Source organism: Corvus kubaryi, unplaced genomic scaffold (genome assembly GCF_017639235.1).
Source record: "Corvus kubaryi isolate FWS band 111438036 unplaced genomic scaffold, C.kubaryi_AGA036_p1.0 127, whole genome shotgun sequence".
NCBI classification, from domain to species: domain Eukaryota; kingdom Metazoa; phylum Chordata; class Aves; order Passeriformes; family Corvidae; genus Corvus; species Corvus kubaryi.
In genome coordinates this window covers 740304-762208 of record NW_024580662.1, presented here as the reverse complement: position 1 = coordinate 762208, position 21905 = coordinate 740304, and the positions used below count along the sequence as shown (strand labels likewise).

The 21905-nt window shown below is 62.8% G+C and overlaps 3 protein-coding genes across 4 annotated transcripts; 1 reads left to right on the top strand and 2 right to left on the bottom strand.

The window, feature by feature from the left end:
- Positions 1 to 4998: 4998 nt before the first annotated feature.
- Positions 4999 to 9042, bottom strand: SLC35E4 (solute carrier family 35 member E4). 2 transcript variants are annotated; one of them, XR_006015319.1, is made up of 3 exons: positions 8115 to 9042; positions 6252 to 6770; positions 4999 to 5995 (listed from the first exon to the last, which is right to left on the bottom strand). XR_006015319.1 is itself a non-coding variant. In XM_042023762.1 (2 exons), the coding sequence occupies exons 1-2, from the start codon at positions 8713 to 8715 to the stop codon at positions 6343 to 6345; spliced, it is 1029 nt and encodes a 342-aa protein (XP_041879696.1). In that variant the 5' UTR covers positions 8716 to 9042; the 3' UTR covers positions 4999 to 6342. The 2 variants fall into 2 exon arrangements, 1 of the variants encoding a protein (XP_041879696.1); XM_042023762.1 differs by having other exon boundaries at positions 4999 to 6770.
- A 620-nt stretch (positions 9043 to 9662) lies between these two features.
- On the bottom strand, positions 9663 to 13149 carry TCN2 (transcobalamin 2). Its single transcript, XM_042023749.1, has 10 exons — positions 12385 to 13149; positions 11657 to 11846; positions 11535 to 11582; positions 11321 to 11454; positions 11066 to 11224; positions 10814 to 10989; positions 10396 to 10570; positions 10114 to 10306; positions 9866 to 9987; positions 9663 to 9769 (listed from the first exon to the last, which is right to left on the bottom strand). The coding sequence occupies exons 1-10, from the start codon at positions 12443 to 12445 to the stop codon at positions 9708 to 9710; spliced, it is 1320 nt and encodes a 439-aa protein (XP_041879683.1). The 5' UTR covers positions 12446 to 13149; the 3' UTR covers positions 9663 to 9707.
- A 594-nt stretch (positions 13150 to 13743) lies between these two features.
- PES1 (pescadillo ribosomal biogenesis factor 1) lies at positions 13744 to 21305 on the top strand. The gene is made up of 15 exons (XM_042023741.1): positions 13744 to 13813; positions 14206 to 14285; positions 14894 to 15047; positions 15122 to 15231; positions 16222 to 16393; positions 16573 to 16662; positions 18162 to 18278; positions 18431 to 18508; positions 18856 to 18945; positions 19102 to 19232; positions 19375 to 19500; positions 19595 to 19779; positions 19865 to 20019; positions 20391 to 20558; positions 20840 to 21305. The coding sequence occupies exons 1-15, from the start codon at positions 13790 to 13792 to the stop codon at positions 20924 to 20926; spliced, it is 1767 nt and encodes a 588-aa protein (XP_041879675.1). The 5' UTR covers positions 13744 to 13789; the 3' UTR covers positions 20927 to 21305.
- Positions 21306 to 21905: the final 600 nt, after the last annotated feature.

Sequence of the window (21905 nt, the reverse complement as noted above, 5' to 3'; positions counted from 1 at the left end):
CCCCAGCCTGGTGTGAGGGTTCCCCAGCCCCAGGGCAGTGTGAGGGTCCCCCAGCCCCAGGGCAGTGTGAGAGTTCCCCAGCCCCAGGGCAGTGTGAGGGTCCCCCAGCCCTGCACCGGGGCCTGACGATCTGCTGGCTCTGGGGCGGTGCGAAGATGGTGATGCGAGGCCGTGTTCGGCCCTGCTCCTCCATGACCCTCTGTCTCTGCTGGTGGTGGTCAGTTGTCGTCATGGTGACCTTGACAGGTGGACTGTCAGATGTCACCTCCAAACTCTACCTCAGTGACACAGTGGTCCCAACAGCTGCTCCTGCCCTTCACCCACTGCACCAGCATCATCCTCGATGTCTGCCTGCAGTAGTGACCACCCTCTGTCCTGACATGGAGCACCTGCATGTCACCATGATGGACACCCCCACCGCCTGCATCTCCAGCTGCTGGGCTCAGTGACAGCCGGGATCCACAGCGTGGGGACACACAGGGGTGAGTCAGTCCCTATGGCTGCTTGGCCTGATGGAGCACCGCTCCCTCTCCCCAGTGGGAATAGAATCATGGAATCATGGAATCATGGAATCATGGAATGGTTTGGGCTGAAAGGGACCTTAAAGCTCATCTTGTTCCACCCCCTGCCATGGGCAGGGACACCTCCCACTAGCCCAGGCTGCTCCAAGCCCCAATGTCCAACCTGGCCTGGAACATTGCCAGGGATGTGCAGGCAGCCACAGCTTCTCTGGGCACCCTGTGCCAGGGCCTCCCCACCCTCACAGAGAACAATTTCTTCAAAATATCCAATCAAAACCTACTCTCCTTCAGTTTGAAGCCGTTTTTCCTTCTCCTGTCCCTCCAGGTCCTTGTGCAAAGCCTCTCTTCATCTTTCTTTCTCTCTCCATCTTTCTTGCTGGCTCCCTTCAGGTACTGGAAGGCTGTAATTAGGTCACCCTAAAGCCTTCTCTTCTCCAGACTGAGCTACCCCAATTCTCTCACAGCAGAGCTGCTCCATCCCTCTGATCATCTTGGTGCCTCCTCTGGACTCTCTCCAGCAGCTCCAGGTGCTTCCTGTGCTGGGCCCCAGGGCTGGGGCAGCTCTGCAGGTGGGGTCTCACCTGAGCAGGGCAGAGGGGCAGAATTCCCCCTCCCCTGCCGCCCACACTGGGGATCAGCCCAGCACACAGTGGCTTTCTCCGAGGTCAAATCCTGCCATCCCATCATTAAGCCCAACAGCAGCTCCTGGCAGCAAGGTCAGGCCAGTGCAAAGATCAGCATCAGCAGATCCGGATGCTCAGCTCTCCGGCCGGGATGGTGGCCCATGTTGATGGAAATGAAGTAGGAGAAACGCTGCTGCTCTGAGTACAAATGAGCTGTTGTGACCTCTTGGCAAGAAATCCAGGGAAAGCCAGCAGCAGTTCTTCCAGATCCATGCTGGAGCACTGAAAATAAACTCACATCTGAGGAGCTGGAACATGAAGTCTGTGCTGCTGAAAGTACAGAGGATTTGAGATAGCCCAGCAAGTAGTAAATTTTACTATCAATAAAATCAGCACAGCTTTCACATCTCATTTGTACCAGGGCCCTGACAGGGACTCCGAGATCACCACGTGCTCAGGGAGTGTTGTTTTATTCCAGCACAAACTGTGCTGCTGAGGCAGGTCAGCAACTTGCTGTGAGTCAGGAGACTTGGAATGTCACCAACACTTGTTTTTCCTAACTGGGATACAGCTATGGGATTTGAGACAGCAACTCAAAGTCCCGTCATCTGCTGCCTTCCAGAGAGGGAAGGAAGAGCACAGGCTTTGGTGTCTCTGGTTGGGAGAGACCCAAAGATGTCACAACCCTTTCTCTTACCTCACCTGATTGCCACAACTGTTTTTCAGGAGATGCCTTGGGAGATCCATGGTTATTGTCCCTGCCCATGGCAGGATGTTGGAATGAGATGAACTTTAAGGTCCCTTCCAACCCAAATCATTCCATGTCTTATGATTTGAGCAAGCTGCTCCTTGCTTGTGAAGAACCCCATTCCTTGGTGGGGTCCCACAGCCCCAACAGATGTGAGGGGTTGGAGCCAGGTGGGGGTCAGGCTCTTCTCCGAGGGGACAAGAGACAGGACAAGGGAAATGGTCTCAAGTTACACCAGGGGACATTTAGGTTGGATATTAGGGGAAAATTCTTCACAGAAAGGGTGGTAAGGCATTGGAACAGGCTGCCCAGGGTGAAGTCCCCATCCCTGTAAATGTTCAAAAAGTGTGTGGATGTGGCACCTGGGGACATGGGTTAGTGCTGACCTTGGCAGTGCTGGGGCAACAGAACACTCAGTGGTCTTAGAGAGCTTTTCCAACCTTAAGCATTCCATGATTCTCTGATTCTATGACTTTAATAATGTCTTTAAGCTCCTGTGATTTAATCTTTTAGAAGCTCAGCTACTCAGCCAAGAGCCTGCTCAGTGCAGGGCAGGAGCCTGTGACACAGACAGCCAGCAGTGAAGCCAGCAGTGAAGCCACCAAATGGTTAAGGACAAAACCTGGAGGGGATTTTTGGGTGCTGGAACAGAGACTGTGGGGTTAGAACGAAGTCTGAGGGGTCATCCTGTCCATCTCTTGGCCTCCAGTCTCATTTGAGCAGCTTCAAATGTCCTCAGCTCTCTGGGCCAGGCTGTCCTACCAGGAAAAATGCAATCTTCCTACATCTACCCTAAAAAAGGCTTTGCCAAAATTCCAGCTCCATACCCGGGACAGTCCCTGACACTATTTGAGGACTGGGATGTGGTAAGTTTAAGAGCACAGCCCATGATATAATTTCCTGGCTCAGGCTGCCCAGCTTAGCAAGTGTTTGTCCCTGCTGCCTCCCGCTGCAGATCCCAAATCCCGCTGTGCCAGTGCAGTGAGCTCCCCACGGGCCCCAGGGCAACAGTTAATCCCTGTCCTGAAACAGAGATAATTTCCACCCTGTGCTCCCAGGCACACAGTAAATGCAGCCTGGATTTCCTCTCCCCTGTGTGGGCACACGCTGCTCCTGCTGCAGCGCCATCCCAGCACGTTCCATCGCCACTTTCAAGGAAGGGTTCAGCAGTGGTTCAGCAGCAGATCCAGGGGAAACCGGCTGGATGGATGTCATAACCACACTGTCCCATTGGACACGGGTTTATTTTTCCCACCTTGGACTTCCACGCTTCACCTGGAGCTCCTTGAGGGAGAGAGACTTTGAGCAAGGACCTGGAGTGACAGGACACAGGGAATGGCTTCCCACTGCCAGAGGGCAGGGCTGGATAGGATATTGGGAAGTAATTCACCCCTGGGAGGGTGGGCAGGCCCTGGCACAGGGTGCCCAGAGCAGCTGTGGCTGCCCCTGGATCCCTGGCAGTGTCCAAGGCCAGGTTGGATGGGGCTTGGAGCAGCCTGAGACAGTGGAAGGTGTCCCTGCCATGGCAGGGGGTGGGATGGGATGACCTTTAAGTTCCCTTCCCACCCAAACCATCTTGTGATTCCATGATACTTTGTCAGCCAGCACATCCAAGCACGTGGAGGTGCCACCCATCCCTGCTGCTGCTCAGAGCTGTGACCCTTCCTCACAAGGGGCCATCCCTCTCCATGCCCGTGTGAGGGCTGTGCCCATTGTTCCCTGCTCCAGCTGGGCTGGTCCTGCCCCGTGCCAGGGGGCTGCTCTCCAGGAAGGTCCCATCTGCTCCTCTCCCACAAAACCCCATGGCTGGGATGCCTTTTCCTCATCCAGCTTGGCCAGAGCAGCACCAGACTCAGCACATGGGCAGCTGTCCCTGTGTGGTGGGTAACCCAATCCTTCCTGGGGCCGGAGCAGAGGGATAACACCAGGCTGAGATCACGGCCTGGAATACCCAGAGAGGGTCACCACACCCAGCCACCCCTCCCACCACTGCTGGGCTTTCCATGGGCAACACAACCCCCAATCCCAGCAGGAATGGGACCCCTACGACCAGCCTGGCTCCTGCCACCTCTGCATGGGGACAGCCAGCCACGCTCCCTGGAGCTGCAGGGCACTGGGAGCACCATAAGGCACTGAATCCAAAGTGGAAAAAGCAAAGCCATGGATGGAGCCAGGATCCGGGCAGACCCCAGTGCCAGCAAATGAGTCAGGGGGCTGGGGGGATAGGCAGGCAGTCCCTGGGGAAGGACTCCTGAGCCAGGCCTGCCGTGGGTAGCAGGTTTGCAGGTCTCGCTCCTCCCTTCCAACATTCCCCATTATGAAAAGGCCTCTGGAACGTGAGCCCAGAAAGCAAGCAGGCTCCTGGCCAGAGCAGGGGCCGTTGGCTGATAACTGCGGGCCCTTTGTGTCCTTTCTGGGATGGGCACCACTCCAGCCACACCTGGGGCACCGTGGCAAAGGTGGCAGCAGCGGTGGCACTCTGGCACACCCCGGAGAGCTGCCCGCCCCTCACTGCGTGCTGCAAGGAGCTGTTCCTCAGGTGCTGCTGGAAGCAGCCTCAAATCACTGCCCTAATAATGGGGAAAAAATCGCTGTTTGGGAAAGGAGGAGGGAACCAGTGAGGATTTTCCAGGGAAGTGGGGTTGTGCATGTGTGTTCAAGTGAGTCACCAGACTGGAGAGGGGCAGGACAAGCAACACATGGTGTGATTTTTGGGGCTGTCTGTCCAAGGCCAGGAGCTGGACTCGATGATCCTTATGGGTCCCTTCCAACTCAGGATATTCCATGATTCCATGACTCAGGGGACAGGATGCTCCAGCGTCATGCCACCCCAGGGCAGGGCAAAGCTCCCAGCCCTTTTCCAGACACTTGTGGTCAGTGACTGCTCTCCATGTCACCACATCCCTCCCGTGTCCTGTGGGGTGTCCCAGTGCCAGCCCTGGGGCTGCCAAACCGCAGCTGTCCCTGCTGGAGCTGGAGATGCTGGACACAGCTTTCCCAGGAGCTGGAACATCCTGAGACATTTCCGTGCCTCAGTTTCCTATCCTTGCACTGGGTGTTCCTCCCTTCCTTCCTTCTTGGCCAGGAGATCTCTGGGAGCCAAGGGTGGAGTACAACAAAAATAGAGCTTTATTTTGGGACAAGTGCAATCGGAGCTGGGTCCTTCAGCCCCAGAGTGGAGATACGAGCGTGGCAATGGCCACCACGGACCCCAGCAGCGGTGCCAGGGCACACACACAGGGTTGTCCCTTTGCCATGGTGAGCATGTGCTGTGTCACAGCCCAGCACTGTCCCGTGTCACAGCCCAGCACTGTCCTGGAGCGATGGCAACTAGTCCAGGCTGTTCCCATCCCCTTGGCTGGGCTCTCACCATCTCTGCCACGGATGCCAGTCTGCAGCGAGCTGGGAGGGGTGGGGACAGCTGTGGGGGCTGAAGGGCACGGTGGGGACAAAGACAACGCTGGCAGCACCACTGGCAGCCCTGTGGGATTGTCACGACACGGTGGGGATGGGGACAGGAGAGGGGACACGCATCCACCCTGTCCTGGGTGTCTCATTCAGCCACGAGAACTGAGTGTACAGAAAGCCAGGGGCCACTCCAGCCAGCAGAGCTCAGTAGTGACACACACACAGACACACAGACACACGTCAGTTTTCCCAGGTGGGACAGCAGCCCGATGCATGGAGCTGTGTATCCAGAGCCACGTCCCTGGGCGTGCCCAGCCTGTGTGCACACGGGAACACACGTGCAGAGCCAGTGCACACACACAGGTACCTGCTCAGCTGCACAGGGCCCCTGTGCACAGCAGCACCTGCCAGCAATGCACACGTAGAGCTGTGCACACCAGCACACGTGTGCCACACAGACACTCGCACACGTACAGTCTGTACCGACGCACAGGTGCCCACAAGCACGAGACCTGCTCACACGCAGAGCCTGTGCACACCAACGTGTGCACATTAACACACACATGCACACCAACACGTGTGCATGCAGAGCTGTGCACACCAACGCGTGCAGTGTCACACACATCAACACGCACGTGCCCCACACAGAGCCACGCTCACACCTGCAGGGCCTGCGCACACCCACATGCACAGAGCTGTGCGCAGACCCACTCACACCTGAGAGTGTGCAATTCAACGCACGTGTGCACAGCTGTGCACACAACACAGGTGCACATCAGCACATCCACGTGCACAGCGCTGGGCGCACCAGCACACACGTACACTGTGCAAAGCAGGACGTGTACACTCACATCTGGGCTCACCAGAAAACACCCAGCCTTGCACAGACACACACGTGTGCACAGCACTGTGCACCTCAGCACCGGTGTGTGCACACAGAGCCGTGCACACTGGCACACACATGCACAGAGTCACACACACTGGCACACATGTGCACAGCACTCCCCCAGAGCCCTCCTGGCCCCAACCCCCCCACGGGTCCCTACTCGTGGCGCGGGTGCCGCCGCAGCCCCCGCAGGCCCCAGCAGGCAGCCAGGAGCCGGGGCTGGTGGTACAGCACCATCCCGGCCAGCGTCAGCGCCACGCCGGCGTAGCCCAGCGCGCCCAGCCGCGTGCCAAACAGCAGCCGCGACAGCAGCAGGTTGCCCACCACGGTGAGGCTGCCCAGGAGGTGCAGCGTGAGGGCTGAGGTGAGGGACAGGAGGCAGGAGGTGGCCAGGTTGTAGAGGACGGAGCCGAGGCAGCTGAGCAGGACGCAGCCCCAGAGCGCGGCGTCGGGGCGAAGGACGCCCTGCCACGAGGGGCCCAGCTCCAGCGCCACGGCCGCCCCAAACAGCAGCACAAAACTGGGCAGGGACGTCAGGCCGAGCAGGGACAATGCATCCAGACGGTCCTCCTGCAGCAGCACACCTGGGGGGACAGGGGACAGTCAGTGGGACATCCCACCTACCCACCACAGGGACACCCAGCACCCACAGGGGACACCAAACAACACGGGTCCAAGCAGCAAAGAAATCCCAAATGTCACTGGGAAGCAGAAAATGAGGGAGGGCAGTTCCTTCCATGGGCTGGGGGTGCCCTGGTTTGGGGGGTCCCATTTGGAGGTTCCCAGGTTTGGATGTGTCTCTGTTTAGTAGTTTGGGAGTCCTTCATTTCTGGGACTCCTTGGTCTAGAGGTGCCCTGGTTCAGAGGGTGTCCAGTTTCAAGAGTGCCTGGGTTTGGGGGTCAGGGTGCCACAGTGAGGGTTGGACAGGGCAGCTTTCCCAGCCCGTTTTGGAGCATTTGTCCCTATGTCCCCCCCTCCGGGTCATCTGAGGACAGTGGGGACAGCAGGCACAGCAGGGCTGGCTGCCACACACAGACATGCCCCTATCCTCCCCGGAGCCACTGTCCATGTTGCACTGAGGGTGAAAAAGTGACAGGGCATTGACGTGATGACCAGTGGTGTCCCTTGGGGGGCCACAGCACCCCAGTACAGCCATGGGGACCTTGGGGTGAGCCCATGGCCCCATGCCAGAGCCCATCCCTACGGTGCCCTGAGTCACAGGCTCTGGAGGAAGTGCTCCCTTGCCAGCCAAAAACATTCCAGCTGGCTCCTCGCTGCCATTTGCCAAGGACACCACGGCCTGGGTGGCACCGCGGCCACCAGAGCCCCTGGGAAGGGAGGACTCGCAGGGAGTCCAGCAGCCCACAGGGACAGGACAGGCCGGGTGACCCTGTGCCACACTAGGGCATTTCCACCCCCCATGGCCCCAGGACACCACAGGGACACTAATGGTGTCATCATTGACAAATTAAGGTCACATCACCTCAGGGCCACAAGTACGACACAGCCCTGAGAGGGGCAAGGGTGGCTCTGAGGTGGCACCAGGGACAGAGTGGGCATGGGGTGGCACTGGGGCTGGGGTGATACAAGGGTGGCACCAGGACCAACGGGGACAGCAGATGGCACTGCGGCTCGGGTGAAACTGGGAGCCAGAGTGCCACCACGGTTGTCACCACGGGGTGACGCTGAGGCCAGGGTGGGCAGGGAGCGTCAGCGGAACAAAGGTGGCACTGGGGTGACACCAGTGATAGGGTGCGGTAGCATTGGGGCTGGGGTGACATCAGGGTGGGCAGCGGGTGGCAGGGTGAGCACGGAGAACCCCCAGCACCGGGGTGGCACCGAGGTGACACCAGCACCCCTGTGCCCCAGGGGCCGTGCCAGGGGCGGGCGGACATGCAGGAAAGGGACAGGGACAGGTGGCACTTACTCTGCTGGATGGACTTGAGGGCGCGGAGCACGGTGGCGGCCAGAAGGAAGCCGCAGCCGGGCTGGGAGAAGCAGAGCCCGCCGGCGATGCTGCAGGCGGCCCCGGCACACACCGGCCCCATGGCCCAGAACTGCAGCGGGTGCGGCCGCCGGCCCCCCAGCACCCCCAGCACCAGCGTCACCAGCGGCGTGGTGGTGGCCACGGCCTGGGCCACGTCCAGCTGCACGTAGCTCAGGCCCAGGTTGCCCAGGGCCACGCTGGTGCAAAAAGTGAGGCTGAGCAGGTAGATCCTGGCGCGGGGCCGGGGGCCCGGTGCCCGTGCCCAGCCCAGCGGGTAGCCCACGGCCACGCCGGACAGCATGTGCAGCGCCGAGAGCAGCAGCGGGTAGCGGAACCCGTGCGCCGCGAAGATCCACTTGTTGAGGCCGGCCATGGTGGTGCCCGTGCCCAGCCAGGCCAGCACGCTGAGGGTCAGCGGCAGCGCCGGCCCCGGCGGCCGCCCCCCGTCCGCCTGCCCCGGGTCGGGCTTCCAGGGCCGCGGGGCGCCCTCGCCAGCCGTGCTCATCGCGGCTTCATCGCCCCGCCGCGACCGCGGGCACATGGGCACCGGCTCCGCTGCCTCCGGCCGCCGCTCGCCGCTCTGCCCCGTCCTCCCGAGAGCCCCGCGATGGGTGCCGCTGACAGCGGTGCTGGCCCGGCGGCGGCCGCGCTGTCCCCGCTCTCTGCGGCGGCGGCCGCGCTGTCCCCGCTCCCTGCGGCGGCGGCCCCCGGCCGGGGGTGCTGGCGGGGCTCAGCGCCGGGGTGGCGGTGCCATGTGCCGGGAGAAGGCGGCGGCGGCGACCGGGGCCAGCGGAAAGTTTGGTGATGGCGGGAGCGGAGGGCGGAGACTCCTCCCTGCGAGGCCATCGCGTCACTGCCGGGCGGGCGGGGCACGGCGGGCACGGGCACCGGGGGCACCGGGGACACACCCGGCCGTGCCGCCCGGGCGGCGGGGCCGCTGGGCACCCCCGGCCTTCAGCACCGTGCGGTGGCTCCCTGGTGACAGCGGGGCCGCGTCCCAGCCCCCGCCCGGCTCCCTGCGCCATCGCCCCCGACCCGCCGGGACACCCACGCCCCGACACCGCCGCTGCCCCGGTGATTTTGGGGGTTGGATTAAATTCGCGGGGGCATCACGCAGATTTGGGCACACCTGGGGGTCCCCCTCGGGCACCGCGATCCCCGAGCCCTGGGACAGTGGGAGCTCAGTACCCCCACGGGGTTACAGGGGAGGGGGATCTCAGCTGGTCTTTACTGAGGATGAACAGCGCTGACTCGGACTCCCCAAATCTTTGGCCTCCCCAAAAATGCTTTGGACACCCCAAAAACGGCTGCTCCCAGCGGCCGCCTGCCCCATTCCTGACTGGGACCAGGACTGAAGGAGCTGCTGGTCTGCGTGCTCCCATCCCACTGCACCCGTAGGACACGGGGCATCGTGTGTGTCCCCTCCTCCTGCCCCGGGCAGATTTGGGGTGCTGGCCCACGGAAAGCAAGAAGCAGGGAGCCGGCAGGTTCTGTGCCCTCAGTGGGGGTTTCATTGCCATCACCCCCCACCCTCTACCACTCGCTGAGGCGCAGGATCAGGGTCTCCCCATCTTGGGGTCTGTAGTCGGCGATACCTGCAGAGTGAGGGACAGTGGTTCGGGGTGGGACAGCAGCCATGGGGCTGCAGGGGACCCCCGCCACCTCCCCAGGGACCCCCACCCACCACTCACCCATCTGCAGGGGGGTGTTGGGTGCGGTCAGGAGCTGCCAGTAGTTCCGCTTCTCCTGCCGGGCCTCCAGCCCCAGCACCTGGGTCAGGAAGGGGCCCTGTGGGGTGTCCTGGGTGTGGAACCTGGGGGATGGGACAGCAGGGTCACAGGGTGAGGGTCTGGCCTCGGCATTGCTGGCAGTGGGAACCGGGGTGAGCCCGTGGCGCAGGTGCAGGACACGTGGCCACCACAGCGTGACCCCCACATACTTGAAGTCGTGGGGTTCCAGCGCAGCAGCCGCCCAGAGCACGTCCAGGAGGGAGGCGGCGGCGGGCACGGACACCGGGCGGTCGTAGAGCCGGAGCTCGTAACACCAGGGCAGGGGACACTCCACCACCAGCTGCACCGTTTTGCTCCCCGGCACCTCAGTCGGGGGCTCGATGTCCATGGGTGTCAGCGTGTCTGAGGAGCCACCAAAGCACTGGTGACGCCCAGCCACCACCATGGTGGCCCCAGCGCTGACCCCAATCCCAGCTGGCCCCGGCTCCTACCCGACTCCTCCTGGCAATGCATGGAGGCGATGTCCAGGTAGGAGCGGCCGTGCAGCACCGGCAGCACCTGGGCCATGGTGGCGGCGGTGCCGAAGGCTTCCAGGTTCTCCAGCAGCGCGGCCGTGGCCCGGTCGAACGCCGGCTCCGTCTGGCATGCACCCGTGGCCAGGAACACCTGGGACAGGGAGGGATGGGGATGGTGGGAAGAGGGAGGAGGGTCGGGTACCTGGGCACTGCACTGCTGAGCATCACCTGCCCCAGGGCAGCTGCCTCTGCCTGGGCACCCACATCTGCATCTGTGTCCACACCCACGTCTGCACCCACGTCTGCCCCTGCACCCACACCCGCGTCTGCAGCCCCACTTCCCCCCATGCCCATTGCCAGTGCCAGCCCGGATGTCCCCTCGGGTGACACCCACCTGCAGTGCCCACGGGGTGCTGTAGATGTTGCCGATGATGCCGTCGGGGCCCTGGGCCTCGGCCATGCTCCTGCTGGCCCTGTGCGCGGCTGCCCGGAGCTCGGCCGCCAGCCCGGTCCCCACCAACCTCCTCTGCTCCAGGCAGGTGAAGGCCAGTGCCACCACGGCATCCGTGTCTGCAGGGATGCCCCAGTGTCACCACAGGGTCACACTTCCACCAGGGTGCCACTGCCTGTGCCCCTGGACCCTTACCCACAGCACTGCCACTGTGCCCAAGCCTTCCGTGGTGCTGGGCCGTGAGGAGCCGCCGGATCACCTCCTCCCGCACCCGCTTGTGGTGCACACACAGTGCCAGCACACCCAGCCCGTACTGGTAGTAACTGGTGAGGGGGTGGCCGTGTCGCCGGGAGCCTGGGGACCACATGAGGTGTCACTGGGGTGAGCCCGTGTCCCACGGCTGGACGTGTGGGTGCCAGGTGGGCGCTCACCCCGCAGGGACACTCTCACCTGTCCAGTCCTCCTCCAGGTAGTACTTGAGCCACGTCACCAGCGAGCGCTGGGGACTGAGTGGGGGACAGGTGGCCCGCAGCCCCAGCAGGTACAGCGCCAGCCGCCCCGTGTGCGGCCACGCCGCCGCGCTCCTGCAAGGCACCAGTCACCTCCCAGGACACCGCCTGAGGTGTCACCTGCCCTGAGGGGACCCCGGGACACCCACACGTACGTGCTGTGCTCAGCGTCCCACCGGGAGTGGCCGTGGGCCTGCAGGCTCCTGCGGGGACAGGGCGTCAGCATGGGGGACAGGGGCGTCCCCAAAGGCCCGCGGGGGGCCCCCCGGGGACCCACCTGCCGTAGGGCTGCTGGAAGGCGTCCTGCAGCCTCTCCAGGTAGCGCTGCTCCAGCCGCGGGTCGTGGTCACGGGCCAGGCGCAGGGCCAGGTACACGGCGGGGTCGGGGTCCCGCGCGGGGTCCCCCGCCAGCCCCAGCAGCCGCGCACTCAGCACCCGCACGGCGCCCACCGAGCCCCCCGGGGGCTCTGCCCCGGCCCGGGAGAGGCAGTGCAGGTGAGGGGGCACGAGGGGGCCGAGACCCCCCCCCAAGCACGGCCCTGCGGCTCCACAGCCCCCCCAAAGTTGTGTGGGGCCGCGGTGGGGATGGACCCCCAGCACCCACCCCTCCGTGCACCCCACACCCTCCGCGTCCCCCCCAAATCCCATAGCCTCCAGATTTCCCACCAAAAAAGAGGAAGAAACAAAGAGACATGACATGGAGCAGGAGCACAGAGAGCCCGAGGGGGTGGCAGGGGGCTCTGGGTGACACCCTTCTCCCCAGGGACCCGTGTGGGGGGTGGGCACGGGCTGGCTCCGGGCAGGGGGTGCAGGGGTTGGGCTGGGGGCAGCTGAGCCCTGGAGAATTCATCAGCGAGGGCTGTCACGAGTCGCCGTCCTCGCCAGGGGCTGGAGATTGGGCTCATCACCCCAAACCCCGCTCCTCAGGGAACCCCCCCGAGCTCAGAGCGAGCTCCCGGCCCGGGGGGGTCCCGGGCAGGTTTGGGGGGCCGGGGCCGCACTCACCGCAGCACTGGGCGGGCAGGACCGCGGGCAGCAGCAGCAGCAGGACGAGCGGCAGCCACATGCTGGAGCGGGACAGGGGGGACACGGGGGTGCCAGAGCTCGGCACAGCCCCGCCGGACAGCCGGGAGCGGCAGGATGAGCCGGGACAGCACGGGAAGGTGGGGCGAGAGGCCGTTTCCGCACGCCGGGGCCGAGTCAGCACAAACGGGGCAGAACTTTGGCTGAGGCGCAGCCGAGGGGCGCGGGGGCACTCCCGGCCGGGCCGGGACACCCTGCCCGGGGCAGCCTGGCCCCAGGTGCCCTGCTCGGGTCAACACCGGCGGGCACAGCCCGAAAATAGACAGGGATGAAACCCGGCCAAATCCGCCCCCTTTGGAAACGAGAGTTCCCATGCTCGCCTGGAACTACGATTTAATTGAGAAAGGAGATTGATCAGCCCCACCCGGGAGCCGAGGGACAGGCAGGGAGGGGGGACAAACTGCAAAAAATAAATCCCTAAAGCCGGGGGGCGTGAGGGTCCTGAGCCACGAAAACAAATCCCGCAGCCCAGGAGGGGGTCCCGGGGCACCGCTGGGCTCCGGCCCCGTCAGCCTGAGGACACCGAGCACAGGGGAGCGGGCCTGGGGACCCTCCTCCCACCGAGACCGGCCGTGACCGGGTGTTCCCCAAACACCTGCCCCGCTGTGGGACCCGCAGGCTGGGGACCGCCCAGGCCGGTGTCCTGCGGTCGGTGCTGCGGCGCCAAGGCCTACAGGAGAGCAGCGGGGCCCCCAGGCCCGGGCAGGGACCCGCCGGCCGCGATCGCGGTGTTTGACCGGCGCCCGCCCCGCCGCTCCTGCCGCCTAACGTCCCGGCATGCCCCGCGCGGCCCGCCCCGGTACATCCCGGCATGCCCCGCGCGGCCCGCCCCGGTACATCCCGGCGTGCTCCGCGCCAGCCCTGCCCCGCAATATCCCGGCGTGCTTCGCGCCACAGCTGCCCCGGTACATCCCGGCGTGCCCCGCGCAGCCCGCCCCGGTACATCCCGGCGTGCTTCGCGCCACGCCTGCCTCGCTATATCCCGGAATGCTCCGCGCACCGCCTGCCCCGTTATATCCCAGCATGCCCTGCGCTGCACTGCGATATCCCAGTGTGCTCCGCACCTCAGGACCCCTTCTGCGAGGGCTCTGGGCTGCCCGCTGCGCGCCTGATCAACCCCCTTCTGCCGCCTGCCCCGGCCCCGCCGCCCGCCCACCCCGCTGCTTCTGCCCGCGCTGTTCCCGGTGTCCGCGCTGCCCTCGTGCCCAGCGCGGCGCCGCTCCGGTGGGCGCGGGCCCAGCCGCGGGCGCAGGCGCGGCGTGGGCAGCGCGGGGTCCTTCGTTGCGCGGGCGCACGTGGCGGCGGCGGCGGCGGCGGCGGCGGCGCCATGGGCGGGCTGGAGAAGAAGAAGGTACCGGGCCCTTCCCGGCCCCTCCTTTCGGCCGCGGTCACGCTCCCGGGGCTCGTGCCCGCCGTCCGGTGCCTGCCCGTTCCGTGTTCCTCTCCTCCTCCTCCGTGCCCTCTCCGTCTCCCCCGGTATCGGTGCCGGCCCGTGTCTCCTCCCCCCGTGCCGGTGCCGGTGGCACCCCTCCGGCCGTGTCGTGCCCCTGCACCCCTCCCTGCTAGCGGTGCATGCCCGATTCCCCTCCAGCCCCCCGCGCTGGCCGTGTCCGCTGTCCCCTTCCAGCCCCCGGTTCCCGTTTCTCCTCCCTCTCCACTCTCAGGAGTCCCGGTGGCCCCGGGAGGGTTGCGGGGACCCCCTCAGCACCCCCGCGCTCCCCCAACGCCCCCGTTTCTCCCCAGTACGAGCGCGGAGCCGCCACCAACTACATCACCCGGAACCGGGCGCGGAAGAAGCTGCAGCTGAGCCTGCCCGACTTCAGGTGCGCCCGGGGCCCCCAGAACGCCCCGGAGCCCCGAGTCCCCGCCTCAGTTGCCCCCTACACCCCGTACTCCCATCTCTCCAAACCCTCCGGGGCCCCCGGTCCGCAGGCAGGGAAGCCGTGGGAGATGGAGCCCGTGGTGGTTGCGTGGGGTGGCCCTGAACCCCTCCCTCGGCATCCCTGGCCCCCCATCCCGCTGAACTCCCCCCTAAACACCCCACGCCTGCTCTCAGTTCCCCGGGACTTCCCCGTGAGCCCCCTGAGGTGCCCTCAGACCCCGCAGGGATTTCCTGCCTCCGCCGAGGCGCCCCACGCCCCTGAGCTCTGCCCATCCAGACCCCACTGATCACCCCCCCTCGCCCCCCTGGGACCCCCGGCCCCTCTTGGGGAGCAGAGGGACCCGAAGTCCGTGGTGGATGTGTGGGGTGGCCCTGGGACAGCCTGAGCTCCTGTCCAAGAGCGTGGCCCTTTCCCTTGGGGTCGTGGAGTGCTACCCCGGTTTCAGGCTGCCACGTTTGGGGTTCCCCCTCCAAGGGAAGGGCCCGGGGTGTCCCAGGGGACACAGGGCGGCAGTGGCCCCCGTGTCCCAGCCCTGTTCCCGTCCCCAGACGTCTCTGCATCCTCAAGGGGATTTACCCCCACGAGCCCAAGCACAAGAAGAAGGTGAACAAGGGCTCCACCGCCCCCAGGACTTTCTACCTGCTCAAGGACATCAAATTCCTGCTCCACGAGCCCATCGTCAACAAATTCCGGGAATATAAGGTGCTTATCCCACCCGAGGGGGCCCTGGGGCTCGTCCAGTGCCACAGAGCCCCCATGGCCCCCTGTCCCCCCAGGTGTTTGTCCGGAAGCTCCGGAAGGCCTACGGGAAGAGCGAGTGGGGCACTGTAGAGCGGCTGAAGGACAACAAACCCACCTACAAACTCGACCACATCGTCAAGGAGAGGTGAGACAGCCCTGGCAGAGCCACCTGGAGCATCCAGCCCTGGGGCCCAGCACAGGAAGCACCTGGAGCTGCTGGAGGAGTCCAGAGGAGACCACGGAGCTGCTCCCAGGGCTGGAGCCCCTCTGCTCTGGAGCCAGGCTGGGAGAGCTGGGGGTGCTCACCTGGAGAGGAGAAGGCTCCAGGGAGAGCTCAGAGCCCCTTGCAGGGCCCAAAGGGGCTCCAGGAGAGCTGGAGAGGGACTGGGGACAAGGCATGGAGGGACAGGACCCAGGGAATGGCTTCCCAGTGCCAGAGGGCAGGGCTGGATGGGATATTGGGAAGGAATTGTTCCCTGGGAGGGTGGGCAGGCCCTGGCACAGGGTGCCCAGAGCAGCTGTGGCTACCCCTGGATCCCTGGCAGTGTCCAAGGCCAGGCTGGACATTGGGGCTTGGGGCAGCCTGGGACAGTGGAAGGTGTCCCTGCCCAGGGCCAGGGGAGAAAATGGGATGAGGTTTAAGGTTCTTCCAACCCAAACCATCCTGGGATTCTCTGATCCTTCATCACATCCAGCCCTCTCTGGGAATCCACCTCGTGTGTAATTTCTGGAGGTATTGATGGAGTTTTGTGTTTCTGGGCTGGAGGAGAAGGAATGAGAGAGCCAGGAATGTCCAGCCATCCTGGGTGGCTCCAGGAGGACACAGGGAACTCCCCTGCTCTCCCTGTGGGGTGTTTTCCTCAGAGGGCTGGGGGAGGGTCAGTCCTGCCAAGGCTTTGGTGGCTTTGGTGACAGCGAGCAAGGAGGAGACACAGGAGGGCGAAAACTCCGTAATCCCCATGGGTCCCATCCTAGATCAGGATATTCCATCCTCCTCTGCCCAGCTTTGCTGGGATGTGCAGGTGGATGCTCCGCAGTTCCCATTCCTTTCTCACTCGGGGTCTCCCCCAGCCCCAGCAGCTTTTGCAGGACTCTGGGGCTGGCTGTGACCCCCTCTTGTCCCCCCCTGCTGCAGGTACCCCACGTTCATCGACGCCCTGCGGGACCTGGACGATGCCCTGTCCATGTGCTTCCTGTTCTCCACCTTCCCCCGCACGGGCAAGTGCCACGTGCAGACCATCCAGCTGTGCCGGCGCCTGGCCGTGGAGTTCCAGAACTACGTCATCGCCTCCCGCTCCCTGCGCAAGGTGGGGCCGGACCCCCTTCCTGGGGGGGTGTGGGGTGCTGTGTTTGGGCACGGGGACATCAGATCCCACATGCCACTGGGATCTGGCGCTCCCTGAGGAACCTGCTGCGGGGGGAAGGGGTGGCAGTGACGGGGACACAGCAGCCTTCCTCCCGCTGAGCCTTTGCTCTGTCCTGCCAGGTGTTCCTCTCCATCAAGGGCATCTACTACCAGGCAGAGGTGCTGGGGCAGCCGATCACCTGGATCACTCCCTACACCTTTGCCCACGACGTGAGTACCTGGGCAGAGCCTCCAGGATCACCAGGGAAGGGGTGAGGGACCGTCCTGTGGCAGACGAGGCTGTGCCCAGCCTGTGGGGAGATCACAGGGCCTGGCTCGGGAGGCACGTGGGGACACTGCCATCTGTCACCTCGGGATCCCCCGAGGCTGCCTGTACCAGTCTCCCCAGTTCCTCGTGTTCTCAGTTATTGATGTGCTCCTTTATCAGCCATTAAAGATTAACCTGGGGGAGCGGAGGGAAGGGATGAGTCAGATCTGCAGCCTCAGCGAGAGGGTTCTGCTGTGTCCCCCAGGCAGCAGGGCAAGGGGAAGTCCCCACTGTGCTGGGACAGCTTCCCCTGAGCCTTGGCAGGAGGTCCTGGGCACAGCAGGGCTCTCTGCACTCACTCCTGCGATTTCCAGGGCTGGGCATGGTTGGGTTGAGGCTTTGTGGTTCTGTGGTTCTGAGTCACAGAAACCTGGAGTGTTTTCAGTTGGAAGGGACATTCCACCTTCCACTATCCCAGGCTGCTCCAAGCCCTGTCCTGTGGATACAAATATGCAGCTAGCAAGAATTTCTCTTGCTTCTTTCCAGTGCCGTGAGATATTTTTCTCTCTCACAGAAGATATTAGCAGAGTTCTATAAACTATGAACCTTGCAGAGCTTTGTTTATGGTACAGGACAAAAATATTTTGACAATGGATGTTTTAGGATTTTAGCCAATCACCCCAAGGAATGGCTGATCCTTTGACCGATTAGACTATGAAGAAAAAAGTCTATAAAAGAGTTGTAAAACAATTCAGAAAATCAATCTTGCTGCACAATGCCTGCCCGTTGGATCTCTCTTCTCCTCCCTGCCACTGTGGGACACCGTGATACCATCCAGCCTGGCCTTGGACACTGCCAGGGATCCAGGGGCAGCCACAGCTGCTCTGGGCACCCTGTGCCAGGGCCTGCCCACCCTCACAGGGAGGAATTCCTTCCTAAAATTCCATCTAACTCTGCCCTTTGGCACTGGGAAGCCATTGCCCTTTGTCCTTTTCCTTGTCCTGCTCTTGTCCAGCTCTGCCATCTTGAGGAGTTGGAGTCCACCTGCAGGATGGGATGAAGTGTTCTGTGTATCCAGGCATGGAGGGGTGGCAGCAGGACCCTGGGGGAAGCCTGCAGAGTTCTCCCTGCCCAGGGTCTGGTGGTGGCTGTGACCTCTCTGTGTTTGGGGCAGCTTCAGGCTGAATTTCAGGGAAGGGTCCTTCCCCTAGAGGGTGCTGGGCACTGCCCAGGCTCCCCAGGGAATGGGCACGGCCCTGAGGCTGCCAGAGCTGCAGGAGCGTTTGGACAGCGCTGCCAGGGATGCCCAGGCTGGGGTTGTTGGGGTGTCTGGGCAGGGCCGGGAGCTGGGCTGGATGGTCCCTTCCTAAATGGGGATATTATGGGATCCTCCTCCCTGTGGCTGGGATGGGCCCCTGTCCCTGCAGAGGGGGGTCCTTTATCCCATCCCATGTGCTACCAGCACCCCACAGACGTGGATTACCGGGTCATGGCCACCTTCACCGAGTTCTACACCACCCTCCTGGGCTTCGTCAACTTCCGCCTCTACCAATCCCTGAACCTGCTGTACCCCCCCAAGGTGAGGCCACCACCCACCCTGGGGTCACTGCGGGGACCACCTGTCCCACCCCGGGGTGGTGGCAACCCGATCGCTGGAAAGGGGGGTGGAAATGAGGGATTTCTGGGGTCTCTGTTTTTGGGAGCTGCCTCCACCGCTCTGCTCCTCCCCAGATAGACAGCCAGGCTGAGGATGAGCTGAAGCCTGCAGAGGGCAAGGAGTACGCCATGGATTCAGAGAGCTACCTGGAGGTGAGGGACACGGCTGGCACTGTGACTTGTGGGGACACTGTGTGGCCTTCATGTCCTGCCCACAGCTCTCCTGCTGTGGCACCAAGGGGCAGACCCAGATCCCTGCAGGTTGGAGGGGGCTGATCCCAAACTCCCTGTTCCTGTAGGGCAGAGCTGGGCTCAGCCTCAGGCACCACCTGCGTGGCCGGGGACCCTCCAGAGCCCCGTGCTGGGGACAGTGCCAGGAGGAGGCTGAATTCTGTCCAGGCCCTGGCTCTTCTGGCCTCTTGCTCTGAGAAATCCCCTTCCCCCCTGGGGCTGTCCCTTTTCCCACCCCCTGGATGTGACTCCGTGTCCTCTCCCTGCAGAGGCTCTCGGCTCTGAGCGCCAGCCTGGCCCGGGCGGTGGCTCCAACCCACGAGGAGGAGGTGGAGATGGATGAATTCCCAGTGGAGGGGGTAAGACCCTGGTGGGGGGCTCATCCCTGGCCCTGGGGGATCCTGTCCTGTGCTCAGGCTGGCGGTTTGGGGACAGCTCCTGAGCCCCCCCTTTGCCAAGGGGGGCTTGGCAGGGGCTGTGGGTGGGAAGGAGGCTGAGGGCTTTGCTCCGAGCAGGAGACAGCGGAGCAGATGGATGCCAAGAAGAAGGAGCAGGAGGCTCTGGAGAAGCACAAGAAGCTCTTCGAGGGGCTGCGCTTCTTCCTCAACAGGGAGGTGCCCCGGGAGCCGCTGGCCTTCGTCATCCGGTGCGTGGTGGCCGGGAGAACCTTGGCTTCCCCCAGCCTCTCTGGCAGGACTTTTGGGGCCAACCCACCCGATGTCCTTGCGGGTGAGGTGACCCTGAGGGTCCCACCTGCTAGCCTGACTCCTCGGTGGCTTTGCCCACAGCTGCTTCGGTGGCCAGGTGTCCTGGGACAAGTCCCTGTGCATCGGTGCCACCTACGACGCCACGGACCCGTCCATCACGCACCACATCATCGACCGGCCCCGTGTGGACAAGCAGGTGGTTGGCAGGTGGGTGAGGCAGGGGGGCCCTCCGCAGAACAGCCATCCCAGAGCTGTCCCACAGGCTCCAGAGCCTGAGGTGGGACCCCTCTGCCTCGCCCAGGTACTACCTGCAGCCCCAGTGGGTTTTTGACTCGGTGAATGCCAAGCTGTGCCTGCCCGTGGCCGATTATTTCCCTGGGGTGCTGCTGCCCCCGCACCTCTCCCCCTTCGTGACGGAGAAGGAGGGCGACTACGTCCCTCCTGAGAAGCTGAAGCTGCTGGCCCTGCAGAGGGGAGAGAATCCAGGTGCTGGGAGCCCTCAGAGGAGTTTGGGAGCTGGGCTGGGCCTGCTCTGGAGCATCCCGGGGGTAACAGTGGTGTCTCCTTGTAGAGGAAGAGAGTGAAGAGGAGGAGGAGGAAGAGGAGGAAGAAGAAGGTGACAATGACAAAGAGGAGGAGGAAGAGGAAGATGAGTCTGAAAAAGAAGAGGAGATGAAGTTACAGAAGATGGAAGAGCAGAAGACTCAGAGCACTCAGAGCAACAAGGTGGGAGCCCATGGAGGCAGCTCTGGTGTCACTGTCCCTGCTGAGGGATGTCCCTGTCCTGGGGCCAGTGGGACACTCAGACAATCAAGGAATGGTTTGGGTTGGGAGGGACCTTAAAGCTCATCTTGTTCCACCCTCTGCCATGGGCAGGGACACCCTCCACTGTCCCAGGCTGCTCCAACCCCATCCAGCCCGGCCTTGGACACTTCCAGAGATGCTCCTGGCCCCACATTCATGAGCTGCAGCTCCCATCCCTGCAGGTCCAGAGGGAGCTGTGGCTCTTCCCTGGCCCGCAGTGAAAGGGCTGGAAATGCCTGTCCCTGTGGAAGGAGGGGCGTTCCCGGTATCCTGAGCTCCCTGGCTCCGCACAGGTGCTTCCCGTGAAGGTGACAGCGGGGAAGGTGCGGGTGGAGGACAAGCAGCGCCTGGAGCAAGAGCAGCAGAGCGAGGAGAAGCGCTTGGCCATCATGATGATGAAGAAGAGGGAGAAATACCTCTACAAGAAGATCATGTTTGGGAAGAAGCGCAAAATCCGCGAGGTACGGAGATGGGCCCCCCACCTGCATCCTGGGCTGGGCTCTTCCCAAACTCGCTCCTTCCACTCCTCCCCGTCCCTGGTGAAGGTGTTGAGGTCCCTCCCAGTGTCCCCAGGCTGTGCCACAGCCGGGCAGAGCTCCCTGTGCCCCCTCAGGGCCCCCTCTCCATGTCCCACCCTGATCCCGGTGCCGTGGGGTCCATCCTGCACGTGGAGCTGTGGTGGGACTGGGGCTCTGCAGCTCCTGTCCTGCTCTGACTGGGGGTCTCGGGGCTCTCTCCCCAGGCCAACAAACTGGCTGAGAAGAGGAAAGCTCACGATGCGGCCCTCAAGGAGCAGAAGAAGAAGAGCAAGAAGGCGCTACAAGCGTGACAAGGCCGGGGGCTCCCGGCTGGTTTTCCACTGTTGCTTTCGGGTGGAAAAACCCTTGGCTTTGCTCCTGGGACGGAAATGCTGCGTTTGAAACGTTTCCCATCTGTAAATACACCTGCTGCTCTGCCTTTCCCCTGGTCCTGGCACAAAGACTGTCTTCTCCGTGCTGGTGCCACCTCTGCATGGGGAAGAGGAGGCCAAGGAGAGCTCTGGGCTCGTTCCATGTGAATTTGCAGAGCCCTGGGTGCTGGAGTCTGGCTCCCAGGAGCTCCCCGGGGCAGAGGAGTGCGGAGCCCGAAGCTGCTTTGCAGTATCCACACACAAAAAACCATGTTCCCTTGTATTTTTATTTTTAATTAAAGAAGGTGATGCTTCCCTGGTTCTGTTTGTTGGCTGTTCCTTGTGCCTGGGCACAGGGGAGGCTCCTCAGGGACTGATGTGGATGGATGTGGAGATCCATGGCTGATGCCAGAGCTGCTGATCCTGCTGAATCTGTTCCTGGCAGCAGCAGTTATCCATCAGTCCTGGGTTTTCCCCCAAAAACACCTTGGAGACACCACAGCTGGGGCCAAGGTGTCTCATGGGGTTTCTGGGCACACTTTTGCCCCCGGGTGTGGTGAAGACAGGAATTTTTGGAGGATACCCCTGGCACTGCTGTGGGGACACAGAGGGGATCCGGGGCGTGACAGCCCTGGGCAGGGAGTGAGCTCAGACTCTCAGGTTTAGTTTCTTTTCCTAGATCTTCTTTTCTTTCTTTTTTTATTTTCAATTTGGTTTAAATGCTTTTTTCTTTTTACTGTTTCCATTCTCCCCCTTTGTTTTCCCTTTTTTTCAGTTTTTTCTTTTCTCATTCTTTTCTTTTTTCCTTTTATTTTTATTTTTTATCTTTACGTCTATTTCCATTTTTATTTTCTTTTTATTCCATTTCCTTTTTATTTATTTCTAAATTTCAATTTTCCCTTTCCCTCATTCTCCCCCT

Excerpts from the sequence above, each read along its gene's own strand:
- SLC35E4 (XM_042023762.1), bottom strand. The coding sequence starts at position 8,715 with ATGTGCCCGCGGTCGCGGCGGGGCGATGAAGCCGCGATGAGCACGGCT. Across the intron at positions 6,771-8,114 it reads CCTCAAGTCCATCCAGCAGA|GTGTGCTGCTGCAGGAGGAC; the intron begins GTAAGTGCCACC and ends CTGTCCCCCCAG.
- TCN2 (XM_042023749.1), bottom strand. The coding sequence starts at position 12,445 with ATGTGGCTGCCGCTCGTCCTGCTGCTGCTGCTGCCCGCGGTCCTGCCC. Across the intron at positions 11,225-11,320 it reads CCTGGAGGAGGACTGGACAG|GCTCCCGGCGACACGGCCAC; the intron begins GTGAGAGTGTCC and ends TGTGGTCCCCAG. Across the intron at positions 10,571-10,813 it reads GCACCCCGTGGGCACTGCAG|GTGTTCCTGGCCACGGGTGC; the intron begins GTGGGTGTCACC and ends TCCCTGTCCCAG.
- PES1 (XM_042023741.1), top strand. The coding sequence starts at position 13,790 with ATGGGCGGGCTGGAGAAGAAGAAG. Across the intron at positions 15,048-15,121 it reads ACAAATTCCGGGAATATAAG|GTGTTTGTCCGGAAGCTCCG; the intron begins GTGCTTATCCCA and ends CTGTCCCCCCAG. Across the intron at positions 16,394-16,572 it reads CCTCCCGCTCCCTGCGCAAG|GTGTTCCTCTCCATCAAGGG; the intron begins GTGGGGCCGGAC and ends CTGTCCTGCCAG.